Source organism: Mytilus edulis, chromosome 9, assembly GCF_963676685.1.
Source record: "Mytilus edulis chromosome 9, xbMytEdul2.2, whole genome shotgun sequence".
NCBI classification, from domain to species: Eukaryota; Metazoa; Mollusca; class Bivalvia; order Mytilida; family Mytilidae; genus Mytilus; species Mytilus edulis.
Window position 1 is genome coordinate 1,497,215 of NC_092352.1, and position 22,480 is coordinate 1,519,694.

At 32.4% G+C, this 22,480-nt stretch overlaps 1 protein-coding gene across 2 annotated transcripts in view; it reads right to left on the reverse strand.

The window, feature by feature from the left end:
* LOC139487436 (fibrillin-2-like) overlaps positions 1-22,480 on the reverse strand; it is a 108,108-nt gene that overhangs the window by 38,972 nt on the left and 46,656 nt on the right. For both annotated transcript variants that reach the window (XM_071272216.1, XM_071272217.1), the window contains exons 22-35: positions 17,695-17,826; positions 16,847-16,963; positions 15,606-15,872; positions 14,409-14,540; positions 13,335-13,460; positions 12,122-12,247; positions 10,750-10,881; positions 10,251-10,508; positions 9,504-9,617; positions 8,885-9,010; positions 8,379-8,513; positions 5,353-6,642; positions 4,218-4,339; positions 33-338 (exon numbers count right to left, since the gene is read on the reverse strand). In XM_071272216.1, coding sequence (XP_071128317.1) covers positions 33-338; positions 4,218-4,339; positions 5,353-6,642; positions 8,379-8,513; positions 8,885-9,010; positions 9,504-9,617; positions 10,251-10,508; positions 10,750-10,881; positions 12,122-12,247; positions 13,335-13,460; positions 14,409-14,540; positions 15,606-15,872; positions 16,847-16,963; positions 17,695-17,826 — 3,383 coding nt within the window. The remainder of the gene's footprint in view (positions 1-32; positions 339-4,217; positions 4,340-5,352; positions 6,643-8,378; positions 8,514-8,884; positions 9,011-9,503; positions 9,618-10,250; positions 10,509-10,749; positions 10,882-12,121; positions 12,248-13,334; positions 13,461-14,408; positions 14,541-15,605; positions 15,873-16,846; positions 16,964-17,694; positions 17,827-22,480) is intronic.

Below are 22,480 nucleotides of genomic sequence, written 5' to 3' on the forward strand. Positions count from 1 at the left end.
TTTGTTTATAAAATCTTACTACGTATACTTACTACATCACCATATAGCCTTGCATTTTCCCATGTCGCAATATACACACAAGACGCCGAGAAGTCACTTTTTTTAGTGTAATAATTGACATTAGAAGAGACTTTTTTCAACACAGTATCAATCAGGGTTCTATTTCCAAAATCATCATTGTCACTGTAGAGATGATAATACATCTTCTCTGTTGACCTAGATACAACTAAATCTGTCCATAATGCAGCTATAATATCTCGACCTGAATACACACTCAATTTTCGTGGAACATAGGAAGTATATCTGCATCCCATACATGCTAGACCATTTGAAGAAAACTGTGAATAAAATATAAAAAGTAATAATTAATGTGCAGAGTTCAACGACTTGATAACAATAGGCATAATAAGAGATATTCAAAGGTACCAGGCTTATAATTTGATACGTCAGACGCGCGCTTCGACTACATACGACTCCTCACAATTTCAAATACTTTATAATTTGGCAAACACTAAATGATAAAAATTACCATATAATTCATAATACAGATGTGATGACTACTAGGCTGGTAATACCCTCGAGGACGAAACGTCCACCAGCAGTGGTATCAACCCATTAGTGGTACCAGACTTATACCAGGAATTTGATACGCCAGACGCGCGTTTCGTCTACTTACGAATCGTCAAATAGTGTTTTCTTTTATTTCCCCATAACATCAAAATATATAAACATAAGCTCTAACAAGCAATTTACGATTTTGACAATGTGCACGTTTACAAATAAACAGAACATAACGATAAAATAGAACGTATAATGACAAATTCATATATATTTGTATGATAAGGCAATGTACAGAGAAGACATCAGACTGTCGCAGTATTTTTCTATCATCTGAATACCCAGTACTACATTATTAAGTACATAATTATGGATGACCTTCTATACATAAAATTTAGAAGTTTTTTTATGGCCCCACAACGAAGTTGTCGGTGCCATATAGTTTTACCCTTGTCCGTCATTCCGAAATTCCGTAATTCCGTCATTCCGACATTCCGCAACAAACCATTATACGGAGTTTTTTTTCTAAATGCCTTCAGATATTGGGCTGATTTTTGGTATGTGAGTTAACCATGATGAGTTACAGATCAAGTTTAAGTTTCGTTTTTCTCCACTAATTTTTGCCGACATTACGGGCTTTGGACTTTATGAAATTGTTGAAAATTACAGTTATACGGAATTTTTTTCTAGACGCCTTCAGATATTGGCCTAATTTTTGGTATGTGAGTTAATCATGATGAGTAAAAGATCAAGTTTAAGCTTTGTTTCGCTCAACCAATTTTTGACGAAAATACGCGCTTTGGACTTTGAGAAATTGTTGAAAATCACAGTTATACGGATTTTTTTTCTAAACGCCTTCAGATAAGGGGCTGATTTTTGGTATGAAAATTACCTATGATGAGTTACAGATCAAGTGTAAGTTTCGTTCCGCTCCACTAATTTTTGACGAAATTACGGGCTTTGGATTTTGAGAAATTGTTGAAAATCACAGTTATACGACTTTTTTTCTATACGCCTTCAGCAATGTTCAGACATTGGACTGATTTTTGGTATGTGGGTTAACCATGATGAGTTATAGGTCAAGCTTTAGTTTCGTTCCGCTCCGTTAATTTTCGCTGAAATTACGGGCTTTTGATTTTGATAAATTATTGAAGATCACAGTTATACGAATTTTTTCTCTATTCCCCTCCAGATTTTGAGCTGATTTTTGATATTTGAGACTATCATCATGTTTGTGTCCACATGTCTTTATATTGAAATTGCAGATTTTTCAACTTTTTGGGACGGGGCCATTTGTGTCACTTTGACACATCTAGTTTTAACTATTTGACAACTTAAAACATTAACCAAAATGTTATTCATGTGACAGTTTTGGATCGTCTATATATGTTTGTAGCTTTTGGGACACCTGAAAGTAAGTCAGCAGTAGTTTAAATTTATTATTTGTCAACAGTCAACACCACAACATTTAGTTATGTTTAATAATCTAGCAAAATTGGAATAAAAGGCATAAGTAGCACAAACAGAATCAAAAACAGCAGGCATGCCATGCAGTGTTTTGAAATTACCCTGGGAATTTTGCTTAAACAAAACCATACTATCTGTTTCTACAAACATTGTTCCATTCAGAACAAATAATGCAATTCTATTTTGGAATTTATATAGAATGGAAAAAAAAATCACAAAAATACTGAACTCCGGGAAAATTCAATGCGGAAAGTCGCTAATCAAATGGAAAAATCAAAGGATAAAACACTTCAAACGAATGGACAACAACTGTTTTATGATTTGGTATTTGAATTGAACATAGTTTTATAGCACTGAACCTCTCACTTTTATTACAGTCGCATCATATTCCGTAATTTTAACAACGAACATAGTAGGAAAAATATTCAAAATAAAGTTACAGCAGTCATGCAAAATGAAAACGTCACAAAAAAGAAATTTTGTCGTTCAATGTTTATTCAAAACCATTATAATTTCACATGGAGAATGATGCTATGCCAGGTGATAAAATCAAAAGTAATGTTAGAAACAATTACAGAAACAGACCGAGATAAAAATTATCCAGCAGGTCTTTAGACATGTTAGAATTTTTAAGAATCCATTATATGGTTAATACTACTACGCGAATGAAATATTTTTGTCGTTTGTCGTCCAAAGTATTATCAAATTCATAAAAGAATTATAACATATTGACATATAAAAGAACAATAACCCAATGCCGTGGTCTTTAAACGTATAGAGTAAAGTTATAAGAAACAAGGAAACACAAAAAGTCGCATAGACAAACGACACAAGCAAAAAATGAAAGATAATACACATTGACGGGAAGCACTGAGCCACGTCAAATAGATATCACATAAAACAGACCAAACAGAAAAAGTAATATTAATAATTGAACAAAGACAAATAAAAGAAAAATACTACATGTAGTTAAGATTATAAACAACGTCAGTAAGCAGAATCTATACGTCAATACCATCATGCATATTTGTGAAGTTGATACGGAATATTTATCAACCAGGTCTTGGAACCTCCCGTTGAAGGATCTTCTATTAAAATTGGCCATGATGACAGTGTACAATATTATGTAAAAAGCAGAAATAATTTATATTGTAATAACAGGGACTTTCTATCTAACGAAATAGTAATACTGTTCCTAAAATTGAAAAAAGGTCGACATACAGTCAATCTTCGTAATCCCTTTTTGTTTTTTAGGAAAAGAAGATGAATTTCAATTCCCTATACAACGCACAAAATTAAATACAAATAGAGATTTATTATGTTCTACAATTAACGAAGAGTTCCCTGTTTATAGAAAGCAAGCATTTTTTCGAGCCACCGTCGTCAAATCCTCTCCTATGTGCAAAAACCTGTATCGCCTAGCTAATGCCGGCGTCACACATTGGCGTATAGACCAGCGTGCACCAAACGTACATAGAAGCATAAGTTGCATAAGTTTGAAGTATGTCGCAATAAAAAGGTATACACTTGATGAACTCGAGGAAATTGTTAAGCAGCATAAACATTTTCATTTAGCTGAAGCGTGTGTCTAGCGTATACATGTACGCTACATGCACGTAATACACACGCTACAAGCGCGATGAAAATGCTACAGATAAGTTTGAGACACGTTTAGGGCACGTTGTATACGCTTCAAGGTCGTTCGACTTTACCTAAAACGTATGCGGGTGTGTTTGTAACAAACACCCCAAAATAGAACGTCCAAGATACGACCGGGACGCGTCTCAAATACGTCCAAGAATATTTTTTTCCGTCGTTGCGTGTATTCCATCTACAAAAGACAAACGCCAGACATACGCAAAAATACGTTTCTTGAACGCCCCCTAATCGCAAAGATACGCTTTGCGTACGCTCAATACACGCTTAAAGCTCTTTGTGCACACATGACAGATATGATTGACAGGTTGAATGCATCCAAAATTATAAGCATGTTGGCAGCGTACATGATTTTTTTAACACGCTCGGCGTACTTCGAAGCTATACACTGATGTGTGACGTCGGTATAAGCAAACATTGAAACAACTAGGGAATAAAAAGTAACACGGTTCAAAAATCTAAAAAAAAAAGCAGTAAACAAATTGAGTTTGCTGATCTGCATATGATTTGAAATGTGTAGAATAGTATAAACTTACTGTCAAGTAGTTGTAACTTTCACCCACGACAGGAATTGATGTGAAACATCCTAAGTTATTTGTTGATACGTCATCTCCATACAGTCGTGAATCACCAGTTGGTTCTCCGAATGCCATAAATTCTGGAATATTTTTATACATGTTTTCTAAACATCACACAACAACATGTATACACGAACATATAAGAGTCAGGATGACGGTTTGATGATAAACAGTACTAGTAACCTCTTTGAATCCTTTTTGTTCTGATAACAGGACGGTATGTTGATGTCTATAATTGTTGTTTCTTACATGTATGTATATTCTCTGATTCAAATATATGCATACTGATAGATGCAAAAAGATTGTAACTCTAGACTTTTAAGATCTATTGATTGATTTATGACTTTTGCAGAATTACTGGGGCATGAAAAAATAATTTAATAGTATAAGTCTATCATCATGAATCATTGTTTGTTGTACAACAAATATGAATATCGCCAGAATATTCGTTGTGTACGTTAGTGATCTTATTTCACATTGTTTTCACCTGAGGAACATAAATTTCATGTACAATTTTATGTGACAAAACATTAATTATGAAAGTTGTAGTCAAAAGCATAATCAACCTTTGTATTAATTCAATGTTTTTGCTGCCTTGTATAGGCAGTTGCAGTACATAAATTTAAAGATTCAATGAATCGAAATAAATTTAATTAAAATAAAGTATATCATCAAATGTATCTTTTTGATACTTCGTTGATGACATGAATATCAATAATGTGGTCATTTTTATAAATTTCCTGTTTTCAAAACTTTTAATTTTTCGAAAAACTAAGGATTTTCTTATCCCAGGCATATATTACCTTAGCCGTATTTGGCGCAACTTTTTGGAATTTTGGATCCTCAATGCTCTTCAACTTTGTACTAGTTTGGCTTTATAAATATTTTGATATGAGCCTCACTGATGATTCTTATGAAGACGAAACGCGCGTCTTGCTCAATACATTATAATCCTGGTACCTTTGATAACTAATTTCAATGTCATTCTATTGCAATTTTTATATGAAAAGAAATTGAAATTTATCTTTTTTTTGTTTTTCAAAGTAAAAAACTGCAGCTTCTTTTTAAATTTTTTACTTCAGATTTTGGATACCTTCAGTAGTTGTGCCATCTTCAGTTGATGCCTCTTGTGTTGTTGCTTTTTCCGTTGTTGTTTCTTGTGTTGTTGCTTTTTCCGTTGGTGTTATTTGTGTTGTTACTTTTTCAGTTGTTGTTTCTTGTGTTGTTACTTTGTGAGTTGCCTTATTGGTTGCTTCTTGAGTTGTTGTCTTAACTGTGGTAACCTCTTGAGTTGTCGCTACTTGTATTGTGGTATCTTGTTGTGTTGTAGCACCGTGTGTTGTAGCTTCTTCCGTTGTCGCCTCTTGTGTTATGGTAGCTTGTGTTGCTGTAACTTCTTGTCTTGTAGCATCTTGTGTTGTAGCTTCTTGTGTTGTAGCTTCTTGCGTTGTAGCATCTTGTGTTATAGCTTCTTGTGTAATAGCTTCTTGTGTTGTAGCAACTTGTGTTGTAGCATCTTGTCTTGTAGCTTCTTGTGTTGTAGCATCTCGTGTTGTAGCTTCTTGCGTTGTCGCCGCGTGTGTTATGGTAGCTTGATTTGCTGTAGATTCTTGTGTTGTAGCATCTTGTGTTGCAGGTTCTTGTGTTGTAGCTTCTTGTGTTGTACCATTTTGTTTTGTAGCTTCTTTTGTAATAGTTTCTTGTGTGGTAGCATCTTGTGTTGTAGCTTTTTGTGTTGTAGCTTCTTGCGTTGTAGCTTCTTGTGTTGTAGCTTCTTGCGTTGTAGCCTCTTGTGTTGTAGCTTCTTGTGTGATAGCTTCTTGTGTTGTAGCAACTTGTGTTGTAGCATCTTGTGTTGTAGCTTCCTGTGTTGTACCATCTTGTGTTGTAGCTTCTTTTGTAGTAGATTTTTGTGTTGTAGCATCTTGTGTTGTAGCTTCTTGTGTTGTAGCTTCTTTTGTTGTAGATTTTTGTGTTGTAGTATCTTGTGTTGTAGCTTCTTGTGTTGTAGCATCTTGTGTTGTAGCTTCATGCGTTGTCGCCTTTTGTGTTATGGTAGCTTGATTTGCTGTAGCTTCTTGTGTTGTAGCATCTTGTGTTATAAGTTCTTGTGTTGTATCATCTTGTGTTGTAGCTTCTTTTGTAATAGCTTCTTGTGTTGTAGCATCTTGTGTTGTAGCTTTTTGTGTTGTAGCTTCTTGTGTTGTAGCTTCTTGTGTTATAGCTTCTTGTGTTGTAGCTTCTTGTGTTGAAGCGTCTTGTGTTGTAGCGTCTTGTGTTGTAGCGTCTTGTGTTGTAGCCTTTTGTGTTGTAGCGTCTTGTGTTGTAGCGTCTTGTGTTGTTGATTCTTGTGTAGTGTTTCTTTCAGTAGGGGTTTCTAGAGCTTATGCAGCAAAAAAATAGATAATTTTTCTATAAATATATGGTACAGATGATATCATTCAATTATAGTTTATTAGAAGAGACTATTGTCAGCTATGTATTACGACAGATTTTTTTCTTCAAATAAACGCAATGGATTTAAAGTTAAAATTTCAGGCACAACTTAGAATTGATAAAGCACAAAGAGGCTGGAGTCTATTGCATTCATGATAATCCAAAAGGTTGGTAGATCGGGGGTCTAAATTTAATGCATGTTTTCATAATTTGTCAAAATGCAGTTAGTATCATGCTTTTTTTGTAAAATATAATAACAAGTATGGATCATCGTGCTTTTTTTTCTCGAGCTACTGGTTGAGCAAAATTGTTTAGATTTTTTATAGATTATGTATGGAAAACCCAAAGAGTGATAAAACAAAATCTAAACCATATAACTTTAAGATAAAACTTGAGAATATAGCTTTAATAATGCTTTCCGATAAGAAAAAGAAGTAATTGGGTAACGGGACTCGTTTTCTTGCTTCATAACAAAATAGCAAAATTCACAACACACTCTATTATATCTATTTATCCCCCTTCTATTTGAGCTTTGTACCATTATGTGGCCAAATTTAAAACAAAAATAATAAAACAAAAATTATCTGTATTTTGAAAAATACAGCCGTAAATATGATGAAACATATAATTTATTTTATATAAAAGTGGAAAGTCTTACACATGAATTACATATTACTCTCGAAATTTGAACACGTCATCAAAGATTAAGACCGATTGTTATCTGCTTTTTTAAAATCTAAGATTGAGGAAAACAACAGAGCTACCTTAAGATAAAGCAATCTAGAATTACATGTTTGGTAAAACATAGCATAATATCTCATGCCAACATAGATAGCATTCATACACAAATTATTAGATCCACAAATGAGATATTAAATACTATTTAGGTTCGATGGTTTAAGCAGAATAAATAAAATAGAAAACAAAAAACAAAAAACATAATGCAGAGTTGCACATGGTCGCATCAATGCCATGCAATAAAATAACATACAAACATTAAAGGGTACACACTTGAAACGAGGCCTGCATAACCAATTTAATAATGTTGATTTAAAAAATTGAACCACTTGGACAAATTTATTCAATATTTTCTATCAATCTGAGTGAAATAATAATTAAAAACTGATGTACAATAAAACTGTGTACAAAAGAAATATAAACACTGCATGGTTGTATAGACATGCCAGCAGGAAATTTTATTAGATGTCATTTGATATGCAGAAATTTTAACAAATGTATTATACATGATAATTTTGTTTTAACCGAATTGGAATACAAAATGCATAACTATCCATTTTCCTTTATTAAATTTACAGAATTCCGTCATGAACGAGATGTTGAGATGAAAACATGAAATCCATATTAAATTTGCTTTCTTTTTTTAGTTATAGATGGCAATAACTCAACTTATATCAGTTGATATCAATTTGATAAGCAACACTTACTTTCACAGAGATTAAAACCATTAATCTGATATCCAGCATTGCAGGCACAATCATAAGAACCAAATGAATTTTTACAAGTTGAATAGGGAATACTGCCACAAATGGTTGCATTCACCATTACATTAAAGTATATTAATAAACAAAATGATGGATTCAGTTTTAGTAATAAGATAAATACTAACAATGGAGCACATTTTGGAAATATTAACTGTCTCAATCAAATCAAGGGAAAACCTACTTTCACAGATCCCAGTTACATTATCAGTCATTGTTAGATTGAATCCTGTTGGACATGTACAGTATTCTGATCCATCAGATTTAACAGCACAAGTTCCTGGGTTGGTACAATTCAAACTGGAACATTGGGTCTTAACTGTGAAAAAAATAATAAATACTCATAATATCTTTAAATATTGTAATGCATACACACTTTTGTGGTCATATTTTACAAACTTATTTTCATATATGATTGATACATTAAAATATTACAGCCATTTTTTTTAAAAGTTGCATAAGTCGAATCCTATAATCATGTCAATGGTAGCCCGAATCAAAACGAAATTTAGTAAACACAGTTAATTTATTCAAAACACAAGTCTGATTATTTAATCAATGTTCGACCTATTAAAAACCAACATGAAATACGTATAATAAAAACTGATTATATGAAATAAGAGTAAATTATTATTTCCTACTATGTAGTTAACAAAGTGGAATTAAGAATTCCTGGACCAAAAAAGTTACTTGTGCATTTCCTCTGGTCTGTTGGGCTGAGAAGGTATCCATCATTACAAGAACACTTATAACTTCCTGGAGTATTAAGACAGTTCTGGTCACACTTGTTCAAGGTTGTATCACATTCATTGATATCTACAATTTAATAATAAGATTTCTAATTATTCGCGTAATAAAAAATGTCCACCAAAACGTCACTGAATATAAATGTTTTTCTCTATATTTTGGCAGCTATTTCAAAGTTGCAACTCATTAAATTTCTTTTTTAAATTACTAATGTTGTGCTCGTTTATTTTAGCAGTCAATGAAAACATTTTGTTTTCTTTACCTCTAAATATTTTAATCAAATAACATTTGATTAAAATAATTAGAGGTAAAGAAAACAAAAAAATTATAAAACTTCGTAATTAACAATTTTACAATTAAAATAGACAATGAGCTATTAAATTGTTTTCCCTCTTGTTAAACTAATGTCAAGTCGTTGGTTCACTTTTCGTTTGTTTCAACAAATTATAAGCAAATCACATAACATTTTTGCTGAATATATCCTAGTAGAATTATTACACAGAATGTGGTACCGGGATCTGATGTAGAATTTTACAACAAAATACTAGATAATCCACATTACCTTGACATTTCTCATTTGCATCTTTTGTAAAGCCAGTTCTGCAATTACATGTAAAGCTTCCGTCTGTATTGGTACATAGTTGATCACATGGATTGTTATCACACTCGTTTACATCTAAAATAAAAAGTAATCAGGGTTTACTAAAGTGCCCTGAACACCTTTCTACGAACAAAATCAGGGATTTTAAATTAGATTCAACTACTTCTACTTTTGAATATTAACAAAGCCAAGCCTTTATACAGGAAAAAAACTGAACATGATCACAGGTCACAAATTAGTTCATAAAGTAATTTTTCATATAATATAGACAATGTACAAATGACTTGAACAGGGCTGTACTACGGTTTGATGGTATATGATTTTATTCTAGATCATTTAACTTTGTTTTCATTATTTAAGACATTTTAGTTGGACTTCAATATAACAGTTAAGCTAAAACAATGTTAAGAATAGTATTGATATAAAAATCAGGCTTTTAGCTGAAGGACGGGAATTTCTCGAAGAATTGTAGAACCTATTGGTGACCTATTGCTGTTGTGTGTTTGTGTTTCTTTTTGTTTAGTTTTTTTTATGTTGTGTCATGTATACTTTTGTTTGTCTGTTTGTCTTTTTCGGTTTTTGCCATGGCATAGCCAGTTTATTTTCGATAAATGAGTTTGACTGTCCCTCTGGTATCTTGCGTCCGTTTTCTATGGTCGGGTCGTTTGAAACATTCCCCATTTCCATTTTCAATTTTATTTTGTTTACCAGTACAAGTTCCGGTTTCATTCTGATAACCAGCCACACACTTGCAAACAAAGGTGCCAGGTGTGTTGATACATCTTTGGTTAAGAGAGGTATCACATGGGTTGACTACACCATTACACTCATTTATATCAGCATCACACGTGGTCCCCTGCCATCCTGATTTACACAAACATCCAGTGGCACTGTCACATCTCTCTGCCCCAGAACCACAGTTACATGTATTATTGCAGTTTTCACCCCAGTGGAACTGATCACAATCTGTAATGTACATAAAGCTAGTGTTACCAATATGTCATATAATATATATATCAAATTAAAAAGGTCCATACATTTTTGTACTTAGTTGAATTTTTAAAAAAATATTTATTTTTCTGCCAAAAAGATAAAGCGATTATTTTTGTAACAACTGCAATTTGACATAATCTCATTTCAATTAAAGGGGGGAAAATCATTTAAAAAATATGGTTTTCTTTTTCTTTTCTAAATATTTTGTACTTACTTGAACAAGTTCTTTGATCGTTCTCCAAGAAATGACCAATTGTACAACTACATTTAAAACCTCCTGCTTTATTAGAGCATGTTGACTTATCAAAACACAGATTTTTACTGTCATCGTTACATTCATTTATATCTACAAAAAAATATTTGTTTTTAAATATTTGACTGTGGTAACTTTCAATTTAATTTTTGTTCAATATCAACAAGGAATACATGCATTATCATGTTTCCATACAAATTGGAACCTCTAGTCTTTGTTAATAGGCTTAAATATTTTGAAATGTTATGTTCAGTTGTATTTTTCAGATTTAAGTGTGGCGGAAGATAACCTTTGAGTGCATAATTTTCTAATTTGTTTGAAGACCCGTTGGTCATGTTGGTGGCCTTAGATGCATGTTTTTATGAGATATTAGTGGCTTTGAACTAGCTGTCAGATAACTGCGAGTACTCTCAGATCTGTTCATTGTGTCTTTTTGTGTCGAAATGTATAATTACCCGGCCACGTCCACTTGTATTTTTGTCAATCTGATGAGTTGAGCCTTTTTCAACTGATTTATATAGTTCGTTCTTTTGTTGTACTGTTATACCACTGTCCCAGGTTAGGGGGCAGTTGGGATTCCGCTTACATGTTTAACCCCGCCACATTATTTATGAATTTGCCTGTCCAAAGTCAGGAGCCTGTAATTCAGTGGTTGTCATTTGTATATGTGTTACATTTTTGTTTTTCGTTCATTTTTTTAATATAAATAAGGCCGTCAGTTTGACTCGTTTTACATTGTCTTATAAGAGCCTTTTATAGCTGACTATGCGGTTTTGGCTTTGATCGTTGTTGAAGGCCGTATGGTGCCCTATAGTTGTTAATGTCTGTGTCAGTTTGGTCTCTTGTGGACAGTTGTCTCATTGGAAATGATACCACATCCTCTTTTTTTATACCAGTCTGTCTTTTGCTGTTTGGTTGGTTTTAAGCTCAAAATAAAGTCCTCATTATATGAATATATTGTTTAATATCTGTAAGGTATTACCAATACGGAGATTCTGTGATACGGTAGTTAGTTGACTTCCTTCACCACGTGACCAGAATGTAGGTATCGTCATTTCCAACACATGCTGATAAACGGGTGATTTTGTTTTATTCTATACTTAACAAAATATTGTGGAAACCAAAATCTAATTAGATGTTTACCCTCCCTCAGTCGTATAGGAATCAAGTAACGTAAATACGGAACATAAATTATTTCTATACTTCCATTCAGAATGACGATTCTGAAAGCGTTGGAAACTTTATTAGAGCAGGGATACAGGCGTGTGCGAAATTGACGATCTTTTTCGATGAAAGATATTATTCCAGAAATGACGTAATAACAGTGATTTACCTGTACAAGTTTGGTTATCAGCCTGTAGTACATATCCAGATTGACAATAACAAAATGCAGTGCTGTCTTTTAATCTGCATGCATAACTACAGGTCAGGTTACTCAGGCTACCACATGGATCAGACACTAAAAATTAAAATTCTATACTAGAACCTCATGTTCAAATCTATCATCTGTAAACATTCTTTAAGTATATATTTTAATAAAAGAAATATAACTAGCAAATAAAAGGTTTATGTATCAGTGAAAAAACATCAGAAATATTGAGATTGTTGAGTTCTTATAACCTATAATATTTTTTAAACATTCTATTATCTATAATATATAAAGATTCTGCATTATTCGAATCAATTGCAGAGTTGTTGTGAATATTATTCATAATATTTTATGTTATCAAGTATTTTTCTCGACATTCAAGAATGAGTTTGATATACTTAAACTTATTTAATATACAGAATATTTAATTAATATACAGAACCTAAACTCTTATAAACAGAAATTAATTCATTATAAAGAAATATATCCATTATACAGAAAAATTATTTAATATACAGAAACTATGTCATTATACAGAAAATTGATTTAATATACAGAAAATGGTTTAATATACAGAAACATATTCAGTTTCTTTCATATTCAGAATCTTATTTGAGGGGGCACTAGCAACTAGATATATAATAAAATATAAAATCAGATTATATTTTGGGTTCAATCATTAATAAAATAGTGAAATAATATATATCGCTTTAGTTAAAGATGGATGCTGCATGCATTTTTCGTGTTCAATTGTTTAAAGAAAAATAATGTCAACATTTAAAGTGCAGCAAATCATTTGATGGCCTTATTTGATCCACACAACATATTTATATAGGTAAAAATGATGTTTAACATATATTTTTGTAATCTATAATATGAAATTAACAGACAAAAAAAGACAAATCTAAATACACGAGTTTGATAACTATGTTTATCTATATTTATGTTTATATCGCGTATATGACAATCGTAGGTCAAATTGACAGTTAATTATGTTGCATACGAAACGAAGCTATAATTATCGAGCTCATGCACGGTATATTCTTTATTTTAGACTTTTTAATATTTCGATAAATGTTTTCCATTTTCGTAGTCAAATATAAGAATTTGAGTAAAATCGTTGAACACGAATTTGACAGCTAGTGCCCTTTAAATAAACAGAAACTAATTAACCTACCTTGTTTGCAAGTTTTTCTGTCATTGTTTAGTTCATACCCAAAGAAACACCGACAGTTATAACTTCCTACATTATTGACACAGTCTTGTTCACAATCATCAGACTCTGATGTGCACTCATCTACATCTGTAGTATATCAAAGATCTTTTAATTAAGATCTATCACTACAAACTATGTAAAATAACAAATTCATTGCCAGCGATGTCTTCATGTTATATCTTAATAGTTTTGTTATTTAGAAAATTTAGTGTAAACGGAAAATTATCTTTCAGTGTTTCAGGTTTTATTCACAATTATTATTTATAGATTTCAGATGATTTGGAGTCTGAAATACTGTATAAACAACAGCATATTGTTGAAAACAATTATTTTTTCTCTCTAGAAGTCTTTTTGGGATATTTTTGTCATTGAGTATGTTTTGTCTCAGTGTATGTACCCAAACCTGGTCAAATTATTTTAGTTAGGTGATAGCCAACACATTGCATGTCATGAATGAGGGATACAAATGTTCAATTTTTACCTTTGAAATGATAATATAGAATATCCATAAAATTGGACAAGTAACTGATATTAATAATTGCTATAACTAGGTTTGAAGAAAATGTTACACTTTGTGTTATATTTTGTTAAGCTGTCGATTGGTATCTCTTAAATATAAACTACATTTTGCTCTATTTTTTTACTACTTGATAGTTATGACTTTGTTTTTTTTTCTTCAAGTTGACTATCAAGTGTTTAAATGTTGCCCTCAACAGGCTATTAAACATATGAAATTAAACAATATTTTGGTAAACGACGTAACTATTGACCTCAGCAAAATCATTAACTACTAAGTAGCTGGACTAAGCACAGATGCAATCTCAACAATTTTCCAAAAACTTGCTTTTTAGAATAGGAACTAGGGATGCCACTCCGGAATCTGCTCCACTTGATTTGAACAATGAACTAAAATTTGTGCATGATGTCACATTTGAATCTTTTAAAACCTTAGAACTCAAGGCATCACTACTGTGAATTGTACATATATATTGGACCTCTTCTCTGATAATTTTTGTTTTACGTTTATAATCATACCTTCACATTCGGATGTATTTTTTGTTTGGTAGCCAGTGTTACATCTACAGGTATATCCACCATCTGTATTTTGACATGTTGAAATCGTTGCTGAACAATTGTTTGTTATTGCACTGCTACATTCATTTATATCTATAATCAAGCATACAAATAGGACAAGATCTGATTATATTATTAACCTATCTTGGTGCCCGAAATTTGAGCTATACAATCAAATGAATTACAAACCAAAACACGATAAATGATGAGAATGATTAGAATGGTCAAAGAACAATCAAACAAAAACATGGTATATATAAATATATGCAAGAGTCTATCCTTAATAGAAGTAAATTATATGGCTTTCCTTTCAAATCAATGAAGATACATGGTTGAAATCTAGATATGGTGTACACATTTTTGAACCTCATGTTTGTAGGATACCGTCTTTTTCAAAAGATGTTTGTTTTCTGTTTGGTTATAATTTAATAATAAGATCCAATTTATTACATGTTGTGATCTGTTTATACGGCAATCGCAATTGCAGTCAGTAGGGTTTAAGAAGACCAGTAGTTTGACCTGCTAGTCAAATGTGCTTTGTTAAAATACACTTTTGGACTTGTTTTATCTTTTGAAAAAGTTGTTTGTGCTGTATTTGTACCCCACTACTAATTAATTTTGTATGTACACGTATAGCAATTGCCTTTTTTATCCAACGCAATTATGCGTTTGAACGTTGTTTTCAATTCAGACTTATAAATATATATAATAAATGAAATACATTGTGGTAGTAGACTATATTGATATAAAATACGAGTAGTGTACCATTTATAATAAAATGTTTGAAACTGAAACTGTGTTTTTAATTTTTCAAAATTGAAACCAGCTTACTTAACTTATCCTGCAGTTTGGACATTATAACAAAGACCTTTCTTTTTGGTTTTGAAAGTAGTACAACAAAGCTGGTTTTAAACCAAACCATTGATACTTGTTTTAATGCAACAAATACACCATTACATCTAGTTAAACTAGCATTCAAGACAGAAAAGAAGAGTACAACAAAAACAATTACACCTGTTCTAAAATTGACTTGAGTTTTTATTTATACAAACATAACATTTAAGTAGTACTACGTAGGTACAACCAATAAAAGATGGACTCGTTCTCCAATATGTGTTTACATAATAATTTACAATACATAATGAACATAATATTTACCTGCGCAGGGAACGCTGTCGTCTGCAGACACCTTTTCATAACCAGCTCTACAGTTACATTCATATCCGCCATCTTCGTTTACACAACTCTTGTCGTCAGATTGACATATTCCTGGAGTATCTTCACATTCATCGACATCAACGTCACAATTAGTTCCAGTCCAGGCACTATTACAAACACATCCACGACTAGGATCACACCTTAATGCGCCTGGTCCACAGCTACATTGACTTCCACAGTTGTCACCATAAAATGGACTCACACAGGCTGTCACAAGATAGAACATGCTTATACAAATAATAAACACAAAACATAGTAAATCAGACTGGACTTATGTTACAAATGTACTTTCTCATCACCTTAGATTTTGAGAGACTGTCAAAAGTGTATAAATTCGTTTTTATGTTTCCCCCCCTCTTTTGATCTTTTACTGCTGATAATTTGTTTATTTACGGTACTTAATCAAATTTCCCCGAAATCAAATCAGTTATGAAGTATTGATCACTATACATATTTCGGTACAAGAAAAACATAAGAATTACTATCAATATTATACTTAGTCTTTTGCCAAGTATGTATTTATATATGTCTATACAATGATTGTTTTTTAAAGGTTTAATTTGCAATAAAACACTTTCATTTTAAACGAACTAATTTGTTCAATTATGTGATGGGCAATACTATTTAGAATAAACGAGGAATCTGTCCATTGCACAACTGATGTCCCCTTGCATAACATGTTTTAAAGGAAAATAAATGAAGAAAAGTAAAAATAATGTGTACCTGATTTTAGTTTTGTGCTTAAAGTATAGTGTATAAATTTCATAACATTTGGTTGGGGAAAATTGAAATTAGAGAACAGGAACAGCAATTTGTTCATTTGAAAAGACGCTGAACTTTATGACATACAAATTTGAACTTGATCTGTTGTACGAGGTAATAACCATTGTTTAAAAGTTTTATAACATCTTAGTTAGGCAAATTTTATTTTGAGAACAGAAAAGAAAAAAATCAACGATTATTCAATCTGTGAGGGAGCATCAGAAAAAAAAAAATGCATGTTATTAGTGATCTAAATTGATTTGATGGTTTTTATTTTGCTTGTCTTTGAAGGCTCTATGAAGGATAGTGTATTACTATTAGACTAATATATATTCAATAGAGAGAGATAGTGATGAGATATGTGCATCATGACAATCAAATATTCAAGTTCAGGCATTATTTGTTTTTATAATTTTCACCTGAACAAGAAGTTTTATCAGCATTTAATTTGAAGCCTGCATAACAGGAACAAGTATAGCTCCCAACAGTATCCTGACAAGTCTGTGTACATACATTAGCGTCACATTCATTTATATCTGAAATGTTAAATTATCAATTGTTGCAGGAAGATTTCTATATGTACAATTTTACTTATACTAATATAAGAAGATATGTGGTATGAGTGCCATTGAGATAACTCTCCATTCAAGTCACAATTTGTTAAAAGAAAACCATCCTTGGTCTTTAACCTAGTGCCTTGGATCATGCTGAAAAGCTGGCTATAAAGCATTTTAAAGTTTTGCCATATAACAGGAATTTTAATTTCATGTTTAAGTATATCACACTAGGTGACAAAGATAAAGCAAAATATATGTTTATATATACATGCTAGCATATGTTATTCTTTCAGAAGGTTTGTGAATATATAAATATCAGATCTGATATATACATATTGCTGTTTGACAATCAAAATGCATAAATTATATTCTGCTTTTCTGGTTGTGGCCTTTTGCAAATCTAACTTTTTTATTGTACTAAACAAATCGAGGTGCGTGGTTCAGTGGTGTTAATTGGTTTAATACTGTCATCAATTCATAAATTCATAAAGTGAATTGGTTATAGTTATTATTTTTGGTATGAATATAGCCCTTGGGGGTTTCCCTTTGTCAAGTTGTAATAATTACTGATTTACTATACATTCTGACCTTATTTATTGCCGAAGACTGGATAGCACTCTTAAGTTGCTCAACATTAGGTTAAGATGTCTCTGGATGAAGTTTTGTGCATTGGCAACCATACCATATTTTTTGTTTATTATGACACTTACTAGAACAATTGCCGCTACTGATATGAAGTAGATACCCTTCAGGACATATACACTCCCAGGTTCCTGGATTTGTAGTGTTATCACAACCATAACTACAGGTTAAATTCTGCAGTGCACAGACATCAAATATTGCTGGAAAGATGAAAAAAATTAAACAACCAGTTATATGAAGATTTGACTAACAAGAAGATAATGACTTGGTAAAGTATATCATGCATATTGAAAACATTGATTCAACATTATCGGATGTTAAATTATAATGTTATCTTCAAATATAAATAAATCTTTAAGTTGTGCAATCAAGCTTGTATATTTTGCATTTTTAAATAGCCCACTTCCCCTTCTTATCAGGCAATTGCAGGGGAAAACAATTAACTGTTAGAAAATGTCTCAAGACACTCAGGAAATTTCAAATCGTGTGTGATTGTTTGCAGTACATGTATTTCCATGAAAAAAATAGTTTTTCGTCAATAAATAGTAGTTGTAATTGCTTGTAAGTGGTTTTAAAATACTTCACGAGTGTTAAAAGTAGTCAAAATCACAACAACAAAAAAACAGTTTAGGAACTTGTATATGTTTAAAATACAATTTCCAACAGCATGTGTAAATGACATTAAATACGGGGAGAGTGTACTTGAAACCACTTTGCAAACAGATTTATCTTTGCATACAATCATTTTTAACATATCTTTCACATTAACGTTTGAAGGATCTTACACATGCGTCTTTATAAAACACCAAAATAGAACGAACAACGAATGGTATGATATTGGTTTCAATGGGTTACATTAATTTCCCAGTGAAATAAGAACCGATAATTTCACATGCAAAATGAACTCCTCTGACGTCATACAACAAAAATTTTAAATATCGAAAAAAGTCTTGTTCACGCATCGTTAACAATGTAATGGAATTTGATGCGACTGTCATACAAGTGAGAGGTTTAGCTAGCTATAAAACCAGGTTCAATCCACCATTTTCTACATTAGAAAATGACTGTACCAAGTCCGGAATATGACAGTTATTATACATTCGTTTGATGTGTTTGGACTTTTGATTTTGCCTTTTGATTTTGGACTTTCCTTTTTGAATTTTCCTCGGAGTTCAGTATTTTTGTGTTTTTACTTTTTACTACAACTAAGTCGATGTCAAGTTTCTTCCTAGAAGATACTTTACTGCTGGTGGATTATTCCCCGAGGGCATCATTAACTTGGTAGCTTTACTCATGATGAATACAAAAAAAACAAAGAACAAACCGGCTGGGACGTCGCCCGGGTTTCCAAGGTCCTCTTTTGCTGCACGGAACACTGCAGCATTTGATTTGTGTGTTCCACGGAATATCTTCCGGGATACCCCTGATTTGACGTACGTTCAGCCAGAAGATGATTACTACTTTAAAAATTCAGATACTTTTCATAAATTAAAGCCATGTTCCGTTAATATTTTTGACTGTTTGAATACACCTGCTACAAGTGAATCAACACCTATCATTTCTTCTTGTAAACACAAAAAAAGGAAAAAGGAGCACGTGTAAGACATGTACTGATTTCACCAGTAACTTAACAGGAAAAACGTATTATACTAAATCTTTCGAGCCTCTGGACTGTTCCACGTACAATGTAGTGTACGGAATCGAATGTACTTTGTGTGGACTACTCTATGTTGGTGAAACTTGACAAACTTTACGTAAAAGGATGAATCAACACCGGTCTGATAATAAAGATCCGCAATTCAGGGTTCTTTATAACCATTTTAATCAACCGGACCATGATCCTTCGTTATCTATAAAAGTACGCATCATTGAGAAAATTTATCACTGCACAAATAGCCCTGTACTTAGTACTCCTTTTCGAAAAGATAGAGAAAATTTCTGGATAAGGGAACTAGGTACTGCAATGCCATATGGTTGCAATTATAATGTCAAAGGAGTAGGAAATTTGTCAAGGCCAGCCTGCAGTGATGTTAATGTAATGAGTTTATTTAATACTACCTTACGAAACCAACGTAGTCATGGACAAAAACGTTTCCATCGGCCTAATGTAAAAAAGTCTTCCAAATCTAGATCGGCCTCTGGAAGCTTCAATGACCTTCTTTCTCATTTACATCATCCGTTAGGGTTACATTATATTAGAACTATTTCTTTTTCACTGCCTGTTAATTTTCTAAAATGTTTGAGAGATTATGCACTTGACAAAGGAGGCACCAATACATTTTCTCCAATATACAGACTTGTCAGTATAATTTGTGATGTAGCTCTTTTCCGTCTCTTTAAACCAGTAAGATCGGAACCTTTACATGAGGAAAAGAGGAAATTTCTTCTTGTTTACTTTACCAATAGAGGAGTTGATGCAATCAACAACAGCAACGTTCTAGATCTACGTCACAAGGAGGTAATTATATAACATCTAAAATTCCTATTTATTTTCAAAATCAGTCTGTTCCTATTGTATCCTACAGTTACACCAAAACCATTGCACCCAAAATATTTAAATATAAACAAGCATTACAGGACCTTGATTTAGAACAACACCTAAAAAAAACCTCTGACATGTGACTGTTCCCACTCGCCTTACAATTACAGCCGCTCTGGCCATGTTATTACTGGGGATCTAAACATAATTCAGCATGAAAATCTCCGAAAGGTGATTTCTCGTGGTCCTAAGTTTAGAGAACCCCAACACATCAATTGGAACCATAACTTCAAAATAATTATGGATTCCATTGAGGACTATGCCAGAGCATGGGCTAAACGAGAAGAAGTTCAACAGGACACTTTGTCAGAATGTGTCAAAACAATCAGGTCTCTGATAAAACGTCGCATTCATAAGTTGAAAGACTGTGTGAATGATCGATCTAAGTCCATTTTCAGTGACAAAAAGCCTGTAAAATGTCTATCATCTCTTCAAGATAAGTATGCTGTTGTTCCTGCGGACAAAGCTTCAAATAATATTGTCTTTATATGTAAATCGTATTACTACGAGTGTCTTATAAAAGAATTAGGAATAAATGAGCACTCTGGTAATCCCACATACAAAAACATATCATTTGACAAGGATGAGATTTTGGCGAATCATAAGTCCTTCATGGCTTCTATGAACATTGCACTAAACAACAAATCGAAGGACTTACCTTGTTTGTATTAAATACCTAAACATCACAAAATTCAGTACAAATAACGGTACATTGCGGGCTCATCTGCATGTTCTACTAAAGAATCGTCCATTAGATTGACTAAAATCCTGTCCGCAGTTAAAGAGGGTCTTCAGATATACTGTGAAACTGTTTACTCGCGTAGTGGTATTAACCATATGTGGATTCTTAAAAACTCTAAAGAACTTCTGGATAATTTTGAATCTCGGTCTTTTTCTGAAATTAGTTCTATCAAAATTTTTGATTTTTCAACCTTGTATACAACCATTCCCCATGTGAAATTGAAAAACCGTCCAAAAGAAATAATCCACAATGCTTTTCATCATAAAAATGGTAGCATACGCTATAAAGTTATCACTTTAGGATACCATAAGGCATATTTTGTTAATAAGGAACGAAAGGGTAAAACATACTACACAGATCTAGAGGAACAAGTGATCAGTATGCTGGAGTTTCTTATTGACAACATATTTGTTGAATTTGGAGGTAGACTTTTTTCAACAAATTGTCGGCATTCCCATGGGAACGAACTGTGCGCCTCTCCTTACCTTCGACCTCTTCTTATTTTCATATGAATCGGAGTTCCTTCAGACACTTGTCAAAAACAAGAAAATCAATTCACTTTCAGATATATTGATGATGTTCTTTCCATTAACAATCCCAACTTTTCTGATTGGATTCCATTAATATACCCACCAGAACTAGAAATTAAAGAGACAACAGACACGGCTTCCTCCGCCTCATTTTTAGACTTATACCTCGAATTTGACATACACAGTCATCTCAGTACCAGAATCTATGACAAACGGTACGATTTCAATTTCAAAATTATCAATTTCCCCCACCTTAGTAGTAATATACCAACTTCATCTGCATATGGAATATACATTTCCCAATTTATTCGGTATTCAAGAGCTTGCAGCTCATATTCAGACTTTGTAAAACGTCACCAGTGTCTGAGCAGAAAGTTGATGAACCAGGGGTATGTCAAAGAACGTCTCGGAAGGTACCAAGAACTTGTTGACAAATATTCCGTATCAACTTCACTAATAATACAAGATGGTCTTGAAGTATAGATTTTGCGTACTGACGTTGGTTATCATCTTAATAACGTGTTATAGTATTCTTTTATTTGTCTTTATTAATATTACTTTTACTGTTAAGTCTGTTTTTGAGATATTCATTTGACGTGACTCTGTGCTTATGTAAAACATCATACTTTGAACGACAAAATTATTTCATTTATTGATATTACTTTTACTTATGGATCTTGCCATACTTTGAATGACAAAACTATTTTATTCATTAATACTACTTTTTCTGTTAAGCCAGTTTTTTTATGATTTACATTTGACGTGACTCTGTACTTATGTATCCCATCATACTTTGAAACACACAATTATTTTATTTATTATTATTACTTTTCTGTTAAGTCTGTTTTTTGTTATATTTACTTTACGTGACTCTGCATTTATGTATGCCGTCATACTTTGAACGACAAAATTATTTTATGTCTACCTGTGCGAATTTCAAACGCGCAATTTTACACCAGTACTGAAAATTTTCCATCCTTTACGGGTAGACTTTACATAGATAAATCAAATCGTATAAGATAAACAAAAAGAGGATGTTAAAT